The sequence below is a fragment of the Heterostelium album genome (genome assembly GCF_000004825.1).
Source record: "Heterostelium album PN500 unplaced genomic scaffold PPL_scaffold6, whole genome shotgun sequence".
In the NCBI taxonomy this organism is placed as follows: Eukaryota; Evosea; class Eumycetozoa; order Acytosteliales; family Acytosteliaceae; genus Heterostelium; species Heterostelium album.
The window spans coordinates 31,397-50,461 of NW_008805068.1; the positions used below are offsets into that span (position 1 = coordinate 31,397).

The window sequence follows — 19,065 nt, forward strand, 5'->3', positions numbered from 1 at the left end:
TTTCGATAGATTTTTACTGATAACTTAAAGTGGTATTGTGAACTGACAATACAAAAATATATCACTACAAAAATTAACTAAAATAGAAGATTTTATGGTTGTGTTGTGTTTGTTTGTTTGTATTATTTTCAGATATTTAAAAATCTAACTCTTTAGTTTTTAAATAATTTGAAAAAAAGAAAATTACATATATTAATTATCAAAAAGTGCACTTGCGCGCGTTTATACAAAAAAAAAAAAAAAAAAAAAAACAAAAAAAACCAAAAACCTAATTGTTTGATTGATTTTTTTGAAACAAAATAATTATTATAATTAATTTGTTTTTAATTACTAGTAATAAGGTTTGAAATCAAAACTGTTTGTGTGAAATATATTAACAAATGATCAATCTATTTTAATTTTAGTTTGATATATATTTAAAAAACTGATTATTAATGATTAGATAATAACAAATAATTAACAACTTTTCAACACTAGTTAAAAAAATTCCCTCCAAAAATTAACTAATTTTTTAAAATTTTATCAACAATATCATATATTTTTAGTTCTATTTATATCAATCATATGAACTTTAAAGACCAATCGGAGATTGAAATTAATAAAAACTACCAAATTTGAATTTAAAAAAAATAAAAAATTAACGACAAAATTTTAAAATAACCAAAGAAATATTATTGTGAATAATTTCTTGCTTTGACCAACAATAATATTATATCACTCAAAATATTTAAAATATAAAATAGATAATTTATTAAATATCTCTAGAAGTTTCTTTTGAAATTTTAGTAAGAATAGATACAGTCAATGCTGATCACAATTTTATTTATTGATTCTAAAAAATTTATAAGTTTTTATAGATTATTTAAAGATATATTTAAATAAAGCTTGAACTTTGCAGTCTTTTTACTATAGTTTTATTTTTATGACGTGTTGTTAAACCAAATGGTATCCAAATAAAATTAAAAATAATGCTTAACAAATGGGTTGTGACTATTCAAATGGATAAGCACATAACAACCATTGACGTTTGGGAAAATTCCCAATAATTTTGAAAAATTAAAAAAATCTGTGAGTGGTATTGAAAAAAATTAACTGTTTTAATGATAAAAAGTACCACTGAAACAATAATATCAGCCATATGATTTTTTAATACAATCCTCTTTTTTTTTTTATTAATTTTATTTTTAATGAATCCATCAAATAGTCAGGATTATTAATTCAAAACTGTTTTATACTATTTATTTACTTACATACATATTTATACTACTACTTATATAATTTAGTTTTGTTACTTTATTATATACCTATTGTTGTATTGTTGTGTGTTGTACTATACTAAAATAAATATTTGTATTACACTAAAATAATAAAATGGATTTTGAAAATAGTGTAAATGGTCACCCAAAAGACATTGAGCGTCAAACTCTACTTGGTGACTATAAAGTAAAGAAACCATTGAGAGATACCAATCTTTTCAATGTCATAGTTCTAGGTTTTGCATTTTGTATTCTTTTTATTGCATTCTCTCCGACTCAAGTATGATATCAACAATTAATAATATCTGTAAATTAATTAGTATTAACATTTTTTTTGATCATTACTATTATTATTAGAATTTAGAAACAACGATTAATAAGAATGCTGGTTTCATTTCATTGACAATCATTTATGCATGTTTGTCACTCTCTAATTTCGTGTCACCATTGATTGTTTTAAAGGTCGGTGAGAAGTACTCACTGATTATCGGTACACTCACCTACATTGCATATATCGCTGCCAACATCTACACCAACACCATATTGCTCTATATTGCATCTGCAGTTCTCGGTTTCGGTGCTGCCATTCTCTGGACTGCCGAAGGTGCTTTTGTCATTCGTTGTTCCACCGAAAGTACTCTAGGTTTCCACACCGGTTTAGTAAGTCTATCCAAACATAACATTAATCACCGATCTCCTCAGTAATGCGCTAACCTATTTCATTTGTTACAGTTCTTTGCATTATTCCAAGCAAACCAAATCGTAGGAAATCTCGGTACTGCCGAACTCATTAAAGCCGGTTATTCTGATCGTACTCTTTTCATTATCTTGACGATTACATGTGCTGTTTCCATTTTTATTTTCTTGTTTTTAGGGTAAGCAAATTATTAATATTTAAAGATGTATAGTCGTGATTTACTGATTAATATGAAATTATTATTATTTATTATTATTATCATTAGTAATCCAGATAATTCAACAGATGATAAACCAAAGGAGATATTATCAACCAAAGAAAGATTGATGTTGACTCTCAACTTGCTAAAGGATAGACCAATCCAATTGTTGATTATTGCTTTGTTCTACAGTGGTATCAGTCAGTCGTTCTTCTTTGGTGACTTCCCACCATTAGTCGGAAAGAACAATCTCGGTTATGTTATGACTGTATTCGGTGTTTGTGATGCACTCGGATCAGTGATCATCGGTAAGGTCTCTGATATCATCGGAAGAAGTCCAATGATTATCTTTGCCACTCTCTGTTGTCTAGGTGGTACCATCTTTACCTACATCATCGACAGATACATCTCTGACCACCAATTGGTTCTCTATTTCGTGTGTGCCGGTATGATGGGATTTGCCGACGCCGGTTACAACACTCAACTCTACTCATTGTTAGGTTCACTCTACCCAACCAAAGGTGAATCAGCTGCTGCCGGTAACTATTCATTCAATATTACAATGATCATTTTCATCTATACATATACTAACAACACAACAATTAAAAATAACATTTATAGTATTCAAGTTTATTCAAGCTATTGCATCTGCTTTGGCATTCTTCTACGGTCCATACACCAATCTTTTCCAAAATGTAGTGATCACCGGTTCATTGGTGGTTCCATCTTGTATTTTATTCGTGATCGTCGATAAAGTATTCAACCAAAAGAAAACAGATACCATTCAAACAACACCAAATACTTATTAAATCAAATCGATTATTTTTGTAGTATCAAACACTTTCATTATTTATAAATAACTCCACAATCCATTCCAATCGTTTTATCATATTCCATCTTTACATAAATAGGAGTATTTCAAATAAAATTTTAATTAATTATCTCTTTTTTTTTCAATTAAAAGTATATATGTACAATTATTATTATTATTATTATTTTGATATTAATATTCTAAATATTCCATATTTGGGTCGATTTGAAAGTTCTTATAAAAATCTTCTTTGGCCACCCCCCATTTCTTATCACAGAATGATCTGAGTGCATCTATATTATCGGTGTTTCTGTTTACAGCTTCGACTGCAATTTTCAATTCTTTCTTCATCTCTTCCATTGTCTCTACATCTGCATAGCCAGCCAACTCTTCATTTAGCTTTACTGATTGTGCTTCCAACTCTTTGATTCTTTCTAAATTATTTGTTCTTTCATCCTACATGCAGTATAAACAAAATCAATTAAATTAGTATATGCAAGTATATATTTAAATATGATATTATATGATCATACCGATTCGATTCTCTCTTGTTTCAAAGTTTCATTCTTTTTTGTTTCACTTGCAATTCTCTCTTTGATGTCAGCAATCGCTTTTGTGAGTTCATCGTTTTTGTTCTTTGCTTGATTCCTCTCGAATGATGGGAATGCCCAATAGAATGTCGATGCACCTAGTTTATCTGTTTGTACAATTCCATCTGCTACCATCAATTTAATAGTCTCTCTTACTGCTATCATTGCTATTATTGATGATGATAATAATAAATGGTAAATATTTTCAAACATTAACATTGTTAAAGTTGGTATTGATAAACATACGTATTCCAGTTGCTTCACTTGCCTCAGATTCCACATCTTTTGAAGAGTATACATTAGACTAGATTCAAATTCAATTGTGTTACAGATTGAAATGTTAGAAAGTAACACTACTTCATTTAGATATCAACACTTACACTATCATAAAAGAATTTCTTTAATTTTTCTTTCTTTTCCTCGTCTGATAAACCTTTCTTTCTTGTTGACATTTATGGTGAATTTTCGATAATAATGTAAATATTAAAAGTGATTTATGTATTTAAAAAAACAGCACTTCTTAAAATTTTTCTTGGAAACCAACAAATTTATTTTTATTTTTTTAATAGAATTAGAAAACTACCAGTTTTTTTATAATAATTAAAATTTTTTTTTTTAGGATAGGTTGATTTCTTTAGTTTTTTTGGTAGTCTTAGTTGTCTTGGTTGGTTTCTTAGCAGTATTCTTATTTTTGGTTGTAACAGCTTGGTTCTACATTCTGTTTATAAATGAATTTTTATTTTTTTTATTTTTTTAATTATGAGTTTCTATTTTTTTGAGAATTTATCACTTTTTGAAGCCCACCTTAATTAAGTTTGTTTTTCTTACCATTTTTTTTACTTTCAAAGCAAGAAAGATAGAAACCTTGTTCATTTAATTTTAATAATGTTTCAACAACTAGTCAACGAACAACAAAACATTGACATTACACAAGAAAGTATAAATAGATTACAAGAAACGGATTTGTCATATCATACCTTAAAAAGTAACAAATTTATCATTTAGAATGATCAAAAAACTCACTTTACATGTTTACAATGAAATCTACAGGGGCATTCAAACATGCTGTACCAGATGTGGATTACCAACGAGTTGTCAGAGCTAAAATCAGGCATGAGATAGCCATCACTGACGGTAAGCATTTTATTTCATCATTTCATCAAATAACTAATATTTCTATTTCTTTCAGTTGTTAATCAAAACAATCCAAATGAACAGCTCATGGATGCCATTCGTCGTATTGTAGATCAGAGTATTGATAGATTTACCAACAACTTCAACAACCGATTAGCAAACTTCGACAACAACATCAACAATCGATTCGAAAACATCGACAATAATATTAACAACTTAAATAACCGATTAGAAAACATCGACAACAATATCAATATTATAAAAAACAATCTCACAATTCTGAACAACAACATAGTCAACTCAGTCAATAGTACCAATAATAACTTAGCAATTATCAACAACAATTTGAGAACAATCGACAACAATCACAATATTAGATCAGCAATTATATTTTTCAACAATCAGAATGAATACAAGAGAGGAAGCAATGCAAAATCAAAAAATCCATTACAAGGATTACACAAGACCATTGCTGGATTTGGGGTTCAACAACCATGGTATTCAAACAACTATCAAGTACACAACTTTGGCTTGAATAATATTGGTAATATACCAGTAAATGTTGATTTTAGAAATAGAGAGTAAGTACATTGTACATAGAGATATAACACTTCTTTAACACCCAAAAAGTCATACAGATTTGGTTATATCACGTTTGTCGTATTGGTATAATGAAACTTTTGATATTGAAGAAGAAGACGACAGAGATGAAAAGAATAATAAATTTTTTGTTTGGTTGACCAAATCATTGGTCAGTGACTTACCTCCACAAGTAAACTTGGAGCCACTTATACCAACACCACCATTTGCAGAACTTATTGCTCATATCCCGTTGGATAATCAATAATACACACTGCTAATATTTAATAAAAAAACAATAGTTGACCTTTTCAATTTATTAATTTTTCTTTAATAATGGTTTCACAGTGGAGATGAATTTCTTTATATTGTTCAAGTAGCCTTCTCTGTTCTCGTTGTTCTTATCTTTTTTATATTGTTCGATCGAGTTGAGCAGCTGTGTGAAACTATTGGTGAGACGGGGGTGTAACCATGCTTCTTGATGTTGAATCAATTGATTTACCTTTGATTTGAATCCATCAGTGTTCAAAATTACCAACTCTATGAATGCATTCGATGCGTTATACAATAGTTCATCCATATTGAAATCGTGTAACAACAAAAAGTTGATCATAGATCCAACCAACTGTGTGGTAAATGAAATATCTACCTGAATCGATGATTCCAACATTCCTTGAATATTCTTTGCCAAAGCCAAAATTGAATTAAGAGAATGATTGGCAATTTCAGTGTCATGACTAAAATATAAAACAGTCTGTTAGTAAATTGTTAGATAATATTACAGGTATAAATACATACTGAGCTATACCGTATTCAATCAAAGATAGCAATGTATTGAAAATATTTGGTGGAAAAGCAGAAAGATCGATAGTATCCGATGAAAATAAAAAGTGTATAATTGAAAAGAAAGTATTTGATAATTTGGTATACTATTTATAAATTTAAATATAATAAAAGTTAGTAAAATCATTTTTAATATAAAATATTAAAATATTTACCTCTAATAATCCATTATTTGTAATACATGGAATAGTAACACAAATACCATGTAAGACTGCTTGTACAATGAGTTTTGGATAGTTGTTTTGAACATCGTTGAATAGAATAATATTGTTGATAATTCTTAGTTGCATTTTAATTCTATTGTATTGTTCTTTGTTTTCCAAGTTGACCTTGGATGTATTTGTTTGAGAAACATTGGATATAGTATTGAAAAGTTCCACTAAAATTGGGAATATCTTTTTTGATCTTTCCTCTTTTAAAAATTAATCATTAAATTAAAATAGTTAGTAGTTGTTATTGTTGTTGATAATTAAATTAATAAATTAATATTTACCATCGACTGTTTCAAGTTGGAATTTCGTAAATTGTGAGAATAATGTTAGGATAAGATTGACAGTGTCTGGATAATGAATGTAAAGAGGAATGAGTGAAACGAATGCATTCGCATATTTGTGGAAGAGGTCGAATGCCAGATGAAGTGGTACCTCGTCTTCATAGGTATTGACTTCCTCTGGGATAGAGACGATACCGTTGAGACGGTGCAAAAGAGTAAAGAGTGTCTCCCTGACCTCTGGATTCTGAGCGATATTCTTAAAGTCGGCACGTTGGAATACAGTGTCCAAAGGATTGGTAATCGATTGTGTCAACTGAATGAAGCGGTGTTGTTTCTCCGATGGATCCTCAGCGCTATAGACAACACGTGTGAACGATGAGAATATCTTGGCTTGAATCTTTGGATTGAGACGTAAGAATTCCGCTGGAAGACTGAGCATCTCCTTCCAGTGTGGTGAACCGATGAGTTGTGGAAGTATCTGCTTATTGATACATAGACTCTTGAGAAGCAGTACAGTCTGTTCCAATACCGGTAGTTCACCGTTCCAGTACTTCAAATTGAGATTCACTTTGAGCAGCAGGAGATTGACCAGTTCGTATACTTTTGGTGGACCGAATGCTTCCATTAGTTTCGGACTGATATTTATATTCAAATCTAGTGTTGGATAAAGGTAGACCAGTGACCAACCATCCAAGAACCAAGTACATGTCTCGGCGATCAACGGAGAGAACTGCTCAACGCTCTTGTAGTGAAGCATTGCTTTCAGCTCGAAATCGAGACAGTATCTAAAGACAGCGTTGGAAAGCTCAACAACAAGATCTTTGGCTGCTCCTGCTTGTGATTGGTCGTAGGTGTATGTTTCCAGCTTGTTGGGTATGCCATTGAGTACAACCTCGCTATCAAACAACAAGTTACCGGCCAACAAAATCAACCAATGCAATGTTTCAAAAGCTCTAGCATCACCACTATTAATCAGCTGATCTACAGTCTTATTGATCTCCTTTGTCAATAGATCCATTGAAATACCAGGATTAATGCGACCAAGATATGAAATCACTTTTAATTGATCATTATATTTATTCTTATCTTGATCGATTTCTAGAAAATAAACCATGGGTATTATTAGTTTGATTGAAATAAGTTATATTAATTTTCTCTATTTACCATTATCATCATTGCTTGATTGATTCTTATCATTAGTTAATTCTAATATTGAGAGTTCAATTCTTGTTTTAATATAATTACTGTAGATTTGCTCGGAACAAACCTTAATGATACCAACTAGGTAGGTAAAGTATTCGTTGTTCAAAATGTGTTTCGATTTCTTTGATTTGTTTTGTACATTTTCGATGTCTGCCAATAATCCAACCCAAGCTTTGATCAATACAAAGAAGAATTCATTTTCCAATTCATCCTCTAAATCAATGTCATCGCTGTTGACCGTTAGCTTTAGGTATTCCATCGATGCAATGATGTATTTAGTCAGGTTTTCAAAGAAGGTTCTCGATTTCTCGATTGGAATCAAAAGGAAACTTTGGAACTGGAAATTCGAACAAAAAAAACGCACCAACTGCGAGAGATCCTCTATCTCACTCCAATTCGTATTTGTCAGTTGTTGTTGTTGTTGTTGCTGTTGTTGTATGGCGCTAGCGAGGAGCGGTGCCACACGATCGATTATATTGCACATGTAGAGCTTGGTGGTTTCGGAACCCTCCATTATCTCGCCATTCAAACAGCACAGACAAATCATAATGTTTCTGAGTACATGTGATATATCCTTGTGTGTCTTGACCAGCGGATACAACTCGAATACCAAGTCGAAAACAACGGTGTTCTCAATGAGCGACGGTGCCCATTCTATCGGTGGTCTGAAATTGTATCGATTCGTTTTGTATTTCGCCAACAACGTCAACGTTTTGAATTGATCTCTGAGGAATCGCCAATCACAAATATTCTCTAGCAACTGGATGGCATTGAACAACATATAGATGAACCGGTCATTAATGTTGTTGCGACTGACGATATCCGATTTGTAGCTGCACAGTAGTTGGACGGTGCCATTGAAGATCGACAGCAGTTGACTCTTCTGGAACGACAGCATCGCCTGCTGGTGATAGTCCCATGTCTGCTGAGTCTGAGATGCCTTCGAAGTCATCGAGAATTCAGTCACTATCGAGAGAATTGTTCCGATGGCAACCTCCTGTTGGAGACGGTCGTTGGCAAACATCTGGCTACGCATGTGGTCGACGATGATTTGGCCGAGCGGCTTGGAGTCGGCGTAGCGCTCCTCGTCGAGCCACGACCGCTTGATCAAGACAGCCATCGTGTTGTATGATTGATTCTTGGTGGCATTGCTCAGTGTCGTATGAGCGTACGACAACATATACTTCATGAGTCGCTCGGTGATCGACCACTTGGCACCGGCATCGAGTGTTGCCCACTCACGAATGATAGCATCACGCAGCGCTGTCAGTCCATAGAAATGAACCAACGACGACTGTGACTGTTCGAATAAACTGAAACAAACGGCATACGGAGACGCCATCGTAGTGAACTTTATAATAAACTTTTCGGCGGCATCTCTTAGTGCTCCATTCGGTGACTGCAAATCATTACAATACTTTTCCAACTGAACTATAAATTGATTGATCTGTTGTTGTTGTTGTTCCATAGATATCCAATCAATCAATCTCTATCTATAAATTTTTACACTAATATACTAATAATAATAATAATAATAATAAATAAATAACTAATAAATAATAACTAATCTAAAGAAACAAAAAAAATTGAACTAATTAATTTTTAATGAACATCAAAAATTTGAAAAAAAACAAACAGTGCAGGACAGTCACAAATCAAAATTAAAAACATTTTTTCAAACTTGAAGTTCGTTTCATTCATTCATATTAATATACTTTGTAATCATAATAATAAGATGAATAATAGATCAACAACATCTATTAAATCACCTCAACAACAATATCAACAACAGCAACAGCAACAGCAACAAGTAACAACAACTACTACTACAACATCAACTACTACTGTACAACAAAGTAATACATCAACAACACCTTTAACATCATCATCATCAATTCAGTTTAGTAATAATAATGGAGTTACAAATATAATACAATCGACATCGTTACAACAAAGTGTGGTTACATCGATTGTCAATAGTAGTATTAGTATTAATAATGGTAGTAATTTGATATTACCGATTGCTTCAAAGATTGGGTTGTTTTCAATGTTGGATCAGTTCATGTTGGACATTGGTAATCCTGATAGTCGTGTACGTTCAGAGTGTGCATTGTACTTACTTCCTCATCTACCTTTGAATCATCGGGAGAATGCATTCGACTTGATCTACACCATCAAGAAACAAATGTCAATAGAGACAAACACCGATGTTTTGGTACTCCTAATACGTTTGTTATCGATGTTGGCATTAGATATCTATGTAGATAGTTGCGGTGTTGTCAACTACCTATTGTCAACCACTATAAAGTCAAAGAGGTCGTCGTCGTCGTCGTCGTCGAAAACCAAAAAGAAAGTGCTGGCTGCTTCACTCGCTGCCATCCGACAGATTGTTGTCTCCAAGGATATCAATCTATCGCTGCTGATCACCACCACCGTAGAACCGCTGTTACACCACACCAGTCCCATAGTGAGAAAAGAGTCGCTACTACTGTTAGGCACAATCAAAAAGAATCTGAAACAGGAATCCGAAGAGATTCAGCTAATAATGGTTAACTTTTTGAAGGATCCCGATTACCGTGTCAGAGAATCGGCACTCCGTTCGTTGTACTCTATCTTCTATCGTGGTGGATCACTCTCTGTCAATAAGATCTACCAACAGGCGACACTCATGTTGTTGGATCCATACGAACAGGTCAGACTCGAATGTATCAAGCTGCTCTGGGTCATAAGTAACGTCTATCCAAATCACATACTCGGTACTATCAACGAGCGAAACAAGAGTGAAAAGATCAGATTGGTAGATGATGTATTCAAAAAGATATGTAATGCTGTCAATGATCCATCTGTCATCGTTAGAAATAATGTATGTATTGTCCATAAACTATTATCTGCATTGTAACAACTAACTACTAATCTAACAATAATTAAATTGTAGGCATGTAAATTATTAGGTTGTATCTATGATGTATCATTGAATTATTTGATACAGACACTTAGCAAAGAGATTCTATTTGATTTTGATCATAAAGGTAGAAAGAAGTATCAGATTGGTCATAGTAGATATACAAAACAACATTTTACAAATAAACAACAGCAACAACAAAATCAACAGCAACAGCAGCAGCAGCAACAACAGCAACAAAATCAACAGCAACAAGATAGTGGACAACAACAAACTACTCATATTGGATTACCAGAGGGTGATATCGATTTTATGACATCAACAGAGTCATCGATGAGTTTAGTTGATGCCGGTGCAACAGGTGCATTCATTCAAGGCTTGGAAGATGAATTCTACGAAGTTAGATCGTCTGCAATCGACAGTATGTGTGAGCTAAGCGTTAGAAACAATGAATTCGCACAAAAGAATATTGATTTCCTTGTGGATATATTCACCGATGAAATTGAATCCGTTAGAATCAACTCTATCAATTCATTAAGAAAGATTGGTAAAATGGTAACAATTAAAGAAGAACAAGTAAGTATTAATATTAAATTTGATTAAAATTTTTATTTAAACTAATCTTTTTTTCTTTACTTTATTATTATTACTATTATAATAGTTACATGTTATATTGGCATCTCTTGAGAATTCATCATCAGCAGAAAGACAATCTGTACATAGATTACTTACCAATATACATCTATCGAATTTTCAGTGTTTACTTGCAACCACTCAAGCATTGCTTGTCAATCTTCAAAAGTATCCAAGAGATCTCTACTCGATATTTGAATGTCTATCAAAGATAGGTTCACAGAATCAATTCACAGAATTTATAGTTGAAGATCTCCTACGTATTGATCCAAAGTTTGCTTCTGTTGAACCAAATATGGATGATATATTTTGTAATTATCATAACATAACATAATATTAACTTACAAACAATATAACTAACTAATATTTATATTTATATCATCTAATCAAGATGTTGCAATTATGATTGTAATATTAAATAGTGCAAGAACAAACAAGACTATCATATCATTGCTACCACCATTTTGGGTTCAACATCATCTCTATCTAAAAGATAAATATCCACAGTATTTCCCTCATACATTACAATCGGTAGATGAACAAGATCAAGTTGGACAGTCTTCAGCAAACAAATGTAACTTTCTTGATCATTTATATTTATAATTGTAGATACTAATTATCTTATTATATTATATTTAGATCAACTTAAATTAGAATCACAAGAAGATCTCTCTAAATTCTTAAAGAATACACTTGCACTTTTAAATGGTGACAGTTCATCGCTCAGTCTTCAGAGTCAAGGAATATTAGATTTACTAAGAAGTAACAAATACAATCAGATATTGAAATTGATTGAAGAATGTGAAAGGTATGTTATAATAACCATTGTTATTTAAATTGATAATTAATCATTTATGACTAACATAACTATACATTTATTCAATCTAAAGAAACTTTTGGAGAATTTCTAATATTAATAGAATATTGAAACCAACCTCTGATTTCTATTTAATGTTTATACATATTATAAAGATGATTATCAATGTAAGTAGTTTATAGATATCTATGATGATAGCACTTGTTAATATCTCACCAACTATTCACTTTATTTAGATTAAAAGATCACCTATTCATGAATTGACATTTGCTAATGGTGCAAAGCTATCTAAACTTTCCTATAAGATGCAAGTACAATTTATTGGATTGGAATCAAAGATTCAAGCTATACTATATGAATATCGACTAGTAGGTGAAGTAGTAATGGCAATATACACATTGTTACAATCAAATTCTGTTGTCGATCAAAAACAATTTATGAATTTAAGAAACAAATTAACTTTTTACAAAGAGTACGTATATTATTTAACTTTTATTATAAAATGTTACAAACACATTAGCTAATAATTGAATACTAATCAACTTCTTTTAATATAATATTATATAGATTCTCAGAGAAACATTCACTAAAGATTCATAAATCTATTCAGTCGCTCTATGATAATTTAGATAGTGTTCCTTTGAATAACAGAGACAACAGCATAGAACCACCAACCAAACAAGCAAGAGTCTACCCACAATCTATCATTAATCATCTATCACTATTTCTAATGGAATATGAACCCTCTTTAATAGTTGTAAATAATCAAATCAAAAGAAAGATCGTTAATATCCTGTTACCTGCGCCACACGAGAAATCTTTGGAGTCAATCGATAATTTCCCACTGAAATTGAACATCAATGGAAACTTGGATAATATTCAAAATGTAGAATCATTATATTTTAAGGTAAACAAAGAAAGAAAACAAAGTGTTTAAATAATTCTCTTTATACTAACTAAAACTATAACATAATTTTGTAGATTAATATTTCTGGTAAAACTCAATTACACCCTATCTCCTCACAACACTTCACACCTATCAAACCACTGTCATTTGCTATCTATTCACCATTATATATATCATTACCAAAGAAATCTCATCCAAAAGGTAAATACTACTACAATTGAATTATTTTAATTATAATCTCTCACTAATAAATACTAATTTAATTTATTAAATAGAAATTCTATCGATTGGTATAAATATATCTGAACTTGTTCCAAATGACCCAAATAATTGTAAATTACATGCAAGAGATAACTTTGATTCCTATCAAATTGTAAATCTATCCAAACCCATATATTTTAATGCATAAGATTACAAATACATCCAATTTTTAATAATTATAATTTTTTATTATTAAGATCATACTAATTTACATAATTGCGCATTTTGATTGTTGAAATATTTATTTCAATTTGTGAAATATTCTTTTTTTAATCTATTAACTAAATCTGTTAACATATGTAATATTAAAATCAATTGTTTTTTAATTTGTTACTTACTTTATCGATAAATCTATAAAAACATCTATTTTTATGATTTTAGACTAGACTTGAGCAACTAAATTGGTTTCTGATGTAGCAGAAGTTGTTGATTCTGATTTAATTTCAAGCTCTACGTGTTCAATTGAACTATTGGAAACCATTTTATTTGTTTTAATCGATTTTTCATTCCTGCTTCTTCTCATTTTTATAATATAAAAAACTCCGATTATAAAAGCAAATGCAATAACACCAACAGCTATACCAATTTCATATGATTTCATTCTAATATAAAAATATAAATAAAAGTCTATTATTATCTTTCAATTACTAATTTAAATAAACTTCAGTCAAAAGTTTAATACTCAAGTTCATGAACTTTATTTATAACTTTTAAAAAAGATAAAATATTTTTAATATAATTATATCTGTTTCTCCCTCAAGACCTTAACCACACAAGAACTTAATTAATTGGACAAAAATAAAGTGTGGTTGTTTGCGCAAAGATCACTGGGTTTCGTGGTTGATTGTAAGAAAAGTGGATAAAAAAAAAAAGAAGTTTTTTTGGTTTGACGGATGTCAATTTTTTTATTTATATCAGTGAATCAAAATTTGTGATTGGTGTGGAAGATGTGCTTGATGACAGGTTTGTGTTTGAAGTGGCTGTCTCTCTGGAATCTCTTTTACCTGATTTATGCCAATAGTAAGTAGATTGACTTAAACACAACTGGTGTAAGAGGTTTCCGTGTTCTTTAAAAATGATTTGAATTAGTTGTTCAAGGGTAAATTCATCTGTAAGATTTGGTATTGGTGAGAACACACTATCTTTACCTTTGTTGGTTGTTGTTGTTGAATTTGAAGATGTCATCATATCAATTAACTGATTATTGTTATTATTATTATAATAATAATTATTATTATTATTGTTTACTGTATTGTCTATTAATATATTATTTTCATAGCATGTCTCTATTAAGTGAGATGCCAAATCGAATTTACCTCTTGAGTAGAGCAGTTGGATGACAGAGTAGAAATCACCGAGTGTCAAGAAGATCTCTGTTGCTTTTTGATAGTGTTTTTCTGTGGTTGCCAAGTGGATTGCCCACTGACGGTAGACCACTTTGACCTCGTCATCGGACAGATTGTTTTTGGCGAGCTGAGCAGCTTCGTTCCAACGCTGAGCACCCTGTAGGTAACGACAAGCATCCAATACCTTATCGATGAGACACAGGAACTGCACACCTTCGTCGATCTTTCCAACGGCAATCAGGTTGTCTGCCAGCAATTTCATTGTGGTTTGGTAACACTCGCTGGAAATCGATGCGGCGATCATGCTTGCCTTGATTGCTTTCGAGTAGAAATCGGGGTGATCTGGTGTCGTGTCCAATAGCAATGCGACAGCACGTGGTGCACGTCCAACCAAAATGTTATTCTCAATCAACGATTTTGAAATTCGGTCGTTCGCTTCGACGGCAGCAGCATTGTTGGCGTTGACCGGTAACTTTTTTCGTTCTTGAAGATCAAGACGTTCGAGTGATGTCGATCTGACTGTAGATGAATCACACAGAGTATCATAATAGATAGGCAATGTTGATGATGGAAGTGTGTCATTCATGCTGATGCTCGAATCTGCCAATGAACTATTCATAGGTGAATTGTTGGTGTCACTTGATTGCTGTTGCTGTTGATGTTGTTGCTGTAATGTATCGAAATCAATTAATTGTGATTGTTGAAGTTGAGAAACTACTGAATGGAAACTTTGTGAAATCGATAGTGGATTGCTCATGGTGTTGGTTGTAGATGCGAGGTTGGAAGTGGTGGTTGCTGTGTTTACATTAGAGTGGTGAGTGATGATTGGTGATGATGATGATTGAGTGGTTGGTGACAGTTGGACGGTAGTTGGTTTAGCTGCTTCCTTCTCTTTCGCCATTGTATTACCGGTGGCTTTCGATGCCAAACCTTGAGCGAATCCACCAAAGAACGATGCAATACTTTGCTTCTTGGTGAGAGAAGTCGGAGCTTGAGGAGTAGCTTCCGCTGCTGTAGTCGGTGGAAGTGACTTGACTGGAGTTGAGAGTGGCGATGTCGATAGTGGAGAGATAACCGATGATTGGTTTATAGATATATTATTATTGTTGTTGGCAGCCGGAATAGGAGGTGTTACATTCATTGATGATTGATTGATGCTTGTTGTTGAGGCAATCGATGGACTGCTTATCATATTGATTGTAGAAGGTGTTGGTAAGTTTGTATCGTTATTATTGTTGTTATTATTTTTAGTGGGAATAGGTGGAATGAGTGGTAATTGTTCGTAATATGCAAGACATTCTTGGTTGTAGATCGATTGTCCTGGTGTGTAGAGAGATCTGTCCATGGTTTGAAGAGTGTGGATGACCAATCTCCAGAATTTAATCTGCTGGTAATCTCCAAAGAACTGAGCAACGGCCAGACTGCACTCTGGGACATTGCTACCGGAGAGCAGTGTAATCAAGCGGTCATCCACCAACGACATCAGTCTTGTCGTCTTTTCAAGTTGATCAAGTAGCAGCATCGATGTAGCTTGTGATTTTCCTAGATCGACAGCGTTGGTTTGTGGATCAAGACGGCATCCATGTAAAAGATGTCGTAGCTGCATAGCACAGAATGGCGATAACAACAACGGAGAGTAAATAAAACCTTCGAAAATATTGTTATTATTGCTGGAGGATCCACCTATTACATTATTGATTCTCGAGTTTGTTAGACACAGAGTACTGTCGAGAATACGTATGGAATTGTCGGCAGATATCACAATCGGATTTGAGTCAGTCAGCCATTCAATGTCGATCGCTTTAATATCACGCTCCGATAGATAATTTCCAGTGGCGGTTCTGCTTCCTGTTGACAAGTCGTAGATCGATATCTCACCACTGGTAAACAGTACCATGATATCAGAGGTGTTTGGTGCCGGCGAGAATCTAATCTTCTTGATGGCACTCTTGTGTGTGGATATATGATGAATGGGTTTCTTACGCTCGCTACTCCAAACGTGGATGTTTCCAGCGGCATCGCCAGCCACCATCAAGTCGCGCTTCAAGGCGTGGGCAAGCTGCGGCGCGGCGCCACCCATGACATTGGCCAGTGCACTTCCCTCAATGGCAATATCAACCAACGTCACAGAATTACCTTCGATCGTACAGCACTTTATGGATCCTCCACTCTCTGCATTGAAAAATATAAATTGTTCGCGTGTCTCGTAACGAGAGGTGTCTGGCGACAGTGCTGTCTCAGAGTCGTCGCGTGGCGGTACCCACTCCAATCCGGCAACCTGTGGATATTGCTTAAAAGATCGCAAGCATGTGAATCTCTTTGTTTCCCACAACTCAAATGGACGGTCCTTCAACAAAATAACCAAGAACTTTCGCGAGAACGATAGTCTCAATCCACGCACCGGAGAAGTTTCGTTGGTTGCCACCAAACGGAACTCTTTGACTCGACCAGATCGCAAATCGACTATCGCCATTCTATTGTGATAGACACGACCTGTTTCCACTTCTTCGTAGCTATAGCAAATGACACGGCCCGGTGACAACCACTTCAATCCATAGACTGGATGTTGCCAGATGAACAACTCCTTCTGAACACGCAGTGTAGTGGCGTTCAACAACTGAATAGTACCATTGACCGTTCCAACCACAATCAAAGACATATTAGCACGATTAGCAAAGGGATAGACAGACATCGATGAGATCGGGTGTGAAACACAATCGGATGTTCCAGAGACACCCAACTTTATGACACCATTCAATGGTTTCAAAGTAAGCGAATTCAATCTCGGAACGAATTGTTGTTGTCCACCATATAATATTTCAGAAGTAAAATCCCATTTCCAACTAAATAATTAAATTTGCAAATAAGTAAATCTATTCCTATTTTGATCAATAAATAACAATGGTTGTTTTAACGACTTACATTATACCATCACCTGCAATCGAGAGAATAGTTTGTTCATTATATGGATGATGAGTAATCGAAAATAGTTGTTGTCCTTTCTTTTTGGATTTCTTGTGAAAGTGAGATAGATCAGAGACACAGAGTTGCTCGTAACTATGGGTATTATAGTTATTGTCGGTACGTCTACTCCAAGAGGTGATACTGCCATCGTCATGCAATGAGAACATTAGATAAGGATTCTCGCGACAAAGTACAATCGATTGGAAGTTTGATTTGTTACGCTCTATCGATACCGCTCCAAACAACTGATTGGAACTGATGTCATAAACAACCAACTCTCTCTGGAAAACGTAGTAAACAATGTTCTTTGAGATTGGCGAGCAAACCATCTGAAGCAGTTCACTGGTTTTAGCTGCTGCTGCCGTTCCACCGGTAGAGTTGGCAATCGATTTCTGTGGTGAAACGTGATGTATGAATTCCAGTGTTGGCGCGTGCACTGGCAGTGAGTCACCACTATGACTCATGTTGATATGATTGCTACTTCCAAAACCAAACGCAGTACAACTAGAGTGGTTTGCTACTACCGACTCGGTTAGATCAACCGAATAGATAGATCCATTGATGATTCCAATCAGAACTCTGTTGTCGATGAACGGATCCAGTTGGAAGGTGGTGGCATATTCCAAGTCACGTCGCCACACCCTCATTCCACTCTGAACATTCCAAAGAGTGAGTGAATTGCTCGTTAGAACAAGTATGAGCGATGGGTCATTCGGTAGCCACTGTATGTCTTTGATAGTGGTATGTTTGTGGTCGCCAGAACTACTTCCAGACCCGCTTGCGGTGTTACCACTTCCACTAGAAGTGGAAGAAGAAGAAGAAGTCAATCCAGAAAGTGAGTGCTCAGACTGACTGTTACCAGTGCTTCCACCACTACCACCTCCACCACCGCTACCTACAGCAGAAGCGATATGAAACGACTGCAAAACAGCAGCTTCTATTACATCCCAAATGAGAATGGTACCGCCTGTATCTGCGGTGGCGAGACGCACCGATGTTGTCTGAGCGGAACAGTGTATATCACGCGACCATCTCACCACACAAACATTATGACGATGCTCATCGAGAGTCTGCACAATATGTAAATAGGCAGGATCGACAATGGCCACATGAGTATGACATCCATAGGCAAACAAGTTCTGCCAACCCCAGTCACTAGCATGTCTATTGTCACGATGTAACTTTCCACAGAGAATCTTTGGTTGCAATTTATTACTGCTCAACAAAGGAACACTAGAACCTGTGACACCTGCTGCATTCACCGTTGACACTTGATTAGTACTACTAAACAATGATATATTCGATGTCATTCTTTATTTCTATCTTTTATATATATACATAATCATAAACATAATATAAATAAATAATATAATAAATATATATAACTTTTATTTTATTCTTTTAAAAATACAACAACAACTACAATAAAT

The 19,065-nt window shown here is 33.7% G+C and overlaps 6 protein-coding genes across 6 annotated transcripts; 3 read left to right on the forward strand and 3 right to left on the reverse strand.

The window, feature by feature from the left end:
- Window positions 1-1,371: 1,371 nt before the first annotated feature.
- PPL_06577 (uncharacterized protein) lies at window positions 1,372-2,961 on the forward strand (the record flags this gene model as incomplete). The annotated part of the gene is made up of 5 exons (XM_020577431.1): window positions 1,372-1,536; window positions 1,614-1,916; window positions 1,989-2,131; window positions 2,219-2,691; window positions 2,774-2,961. 5 exons carry the CDS (start codon window positions 1,372-1,374, stop codon window positions 2,959-2,961), a joined length of 1,272 nt encoding a protein of 423 aa, XP_020431879.1.
- A 194-nt stretch (window positions 2,962-3,155) lies between these two features.
- mnd1 (meiotic nuclear division protein 1) lies at window positions 3,156-4,005 on the reverse strand (the record flags this gene model as incomplete). Its single annotated transcript, XM_020577432.1, has 4 exons — window positions 3,156-3,419; window positions 3,497-3,720; window positions 3,800-3,857; window positions 3,934-4,005. The coding sequence occupies 4 exons, from the start codon at window positions 4,003-4,005 to the stop codon at window positions 3,156-3,158; spliced, it is 618 nt and encodes a 205-aa protein (XP_020431880.1).
- Window positions 4,006-4,438: 433 nt separating this feature from the next.
- PPL_06579 (uncharacterized protein) lies at window positions 4,439-5,534 on the forward strand (the record flags this gene model as incomplete). The annotated part of the gene is made up of 3 exons (XM_020577433.1): window positions 4,439-4,538; window positions 4,743-5,268; window positions 5,318-5,534. The coding sequence occupies 3 exons, from the start codon at window positions 4,439-4,441 to the stop codon at window positions 5,532-5,534; spliced, it is 843 nt and encodes a 280-aa protein (XP_020431881.1).
- Window positions 5,535-5,585: 51 nt separating this feature from the next.
- xpo4 (exportin 4) lies at window positions 5,586-9,273 on the reverse strand (the record flags this gene model as incomplete). The annotated part of the gene is made up of 7 exons (XM_020577434.1): window positions 5,586-6,003; window positions 6,065-6,195; window positions 6,265-6,521; window positions 6,603-7,083; window positions 7,204-7,700; window positions 7,767-8,470; window positions 8,990-9,273. The coding sequence occupies 7 exons, from the start codon at window positions 9,271-9,273 to the stop codon at window positions 5,586-5,588; spliced, it is 2,772 nt and encodes a 923-aa protein (XP_020431882.1).
- Window positions 9,274-9,540: 267 nt separating this feature from the next.
- ints4 (HEAT repeat domain-containing protein) lies at window positions 9,541-13,561 on the forward strand (the record flags this gene model as incomplete). Its single annotated transcript, XM_020577435.1, has 11 exons — window positions 9,541-10,668; window positions 10,741-11,283; window positions 11,369-11,651; window positions 11,732-11,914; window positions 11,980-12,148; window positions 12,261-12,324; window positions 12,394-12,629; window positions 12,725-12,914; window positions 13,139-13,265; window positions 13,340-13,437; window positions 13,523-13,561. The coding sequence occupies 11 exons, from the start codon at window positions 9,541-9,543 to the stop codon at window positions 13,559-13,561; spliced, it is 3,060 nt and encodes a 1,019-aa protein (XP_020431883.1).
- A 146-nt stretch (window positions 13,562-13,707) lies between these two features.
- On the reverse strand, window positions 13,708-18,945 carry PPL_06582 (WD40 repeat domain-containing protein; the record flags this gene model as incomplete). The annotated part of the gene is made up of 5 exons (XM_020577436.1): window positions 13,708-13,927; window positions 14,008-14,032; window positions 14,330-14,581; window positions 14,642-17,514; window positions 17,594-18,945. 5 exons carry the CDS (start codon window positions 18,943-18,945, stop codon window positions 13,708-13,710), a joined length of 4,722 nt encoding a protein of 1,573 aa, XP_020431884.1.
- Window positions 18,946-19,065: the final 120 nt, after the last annotated feature.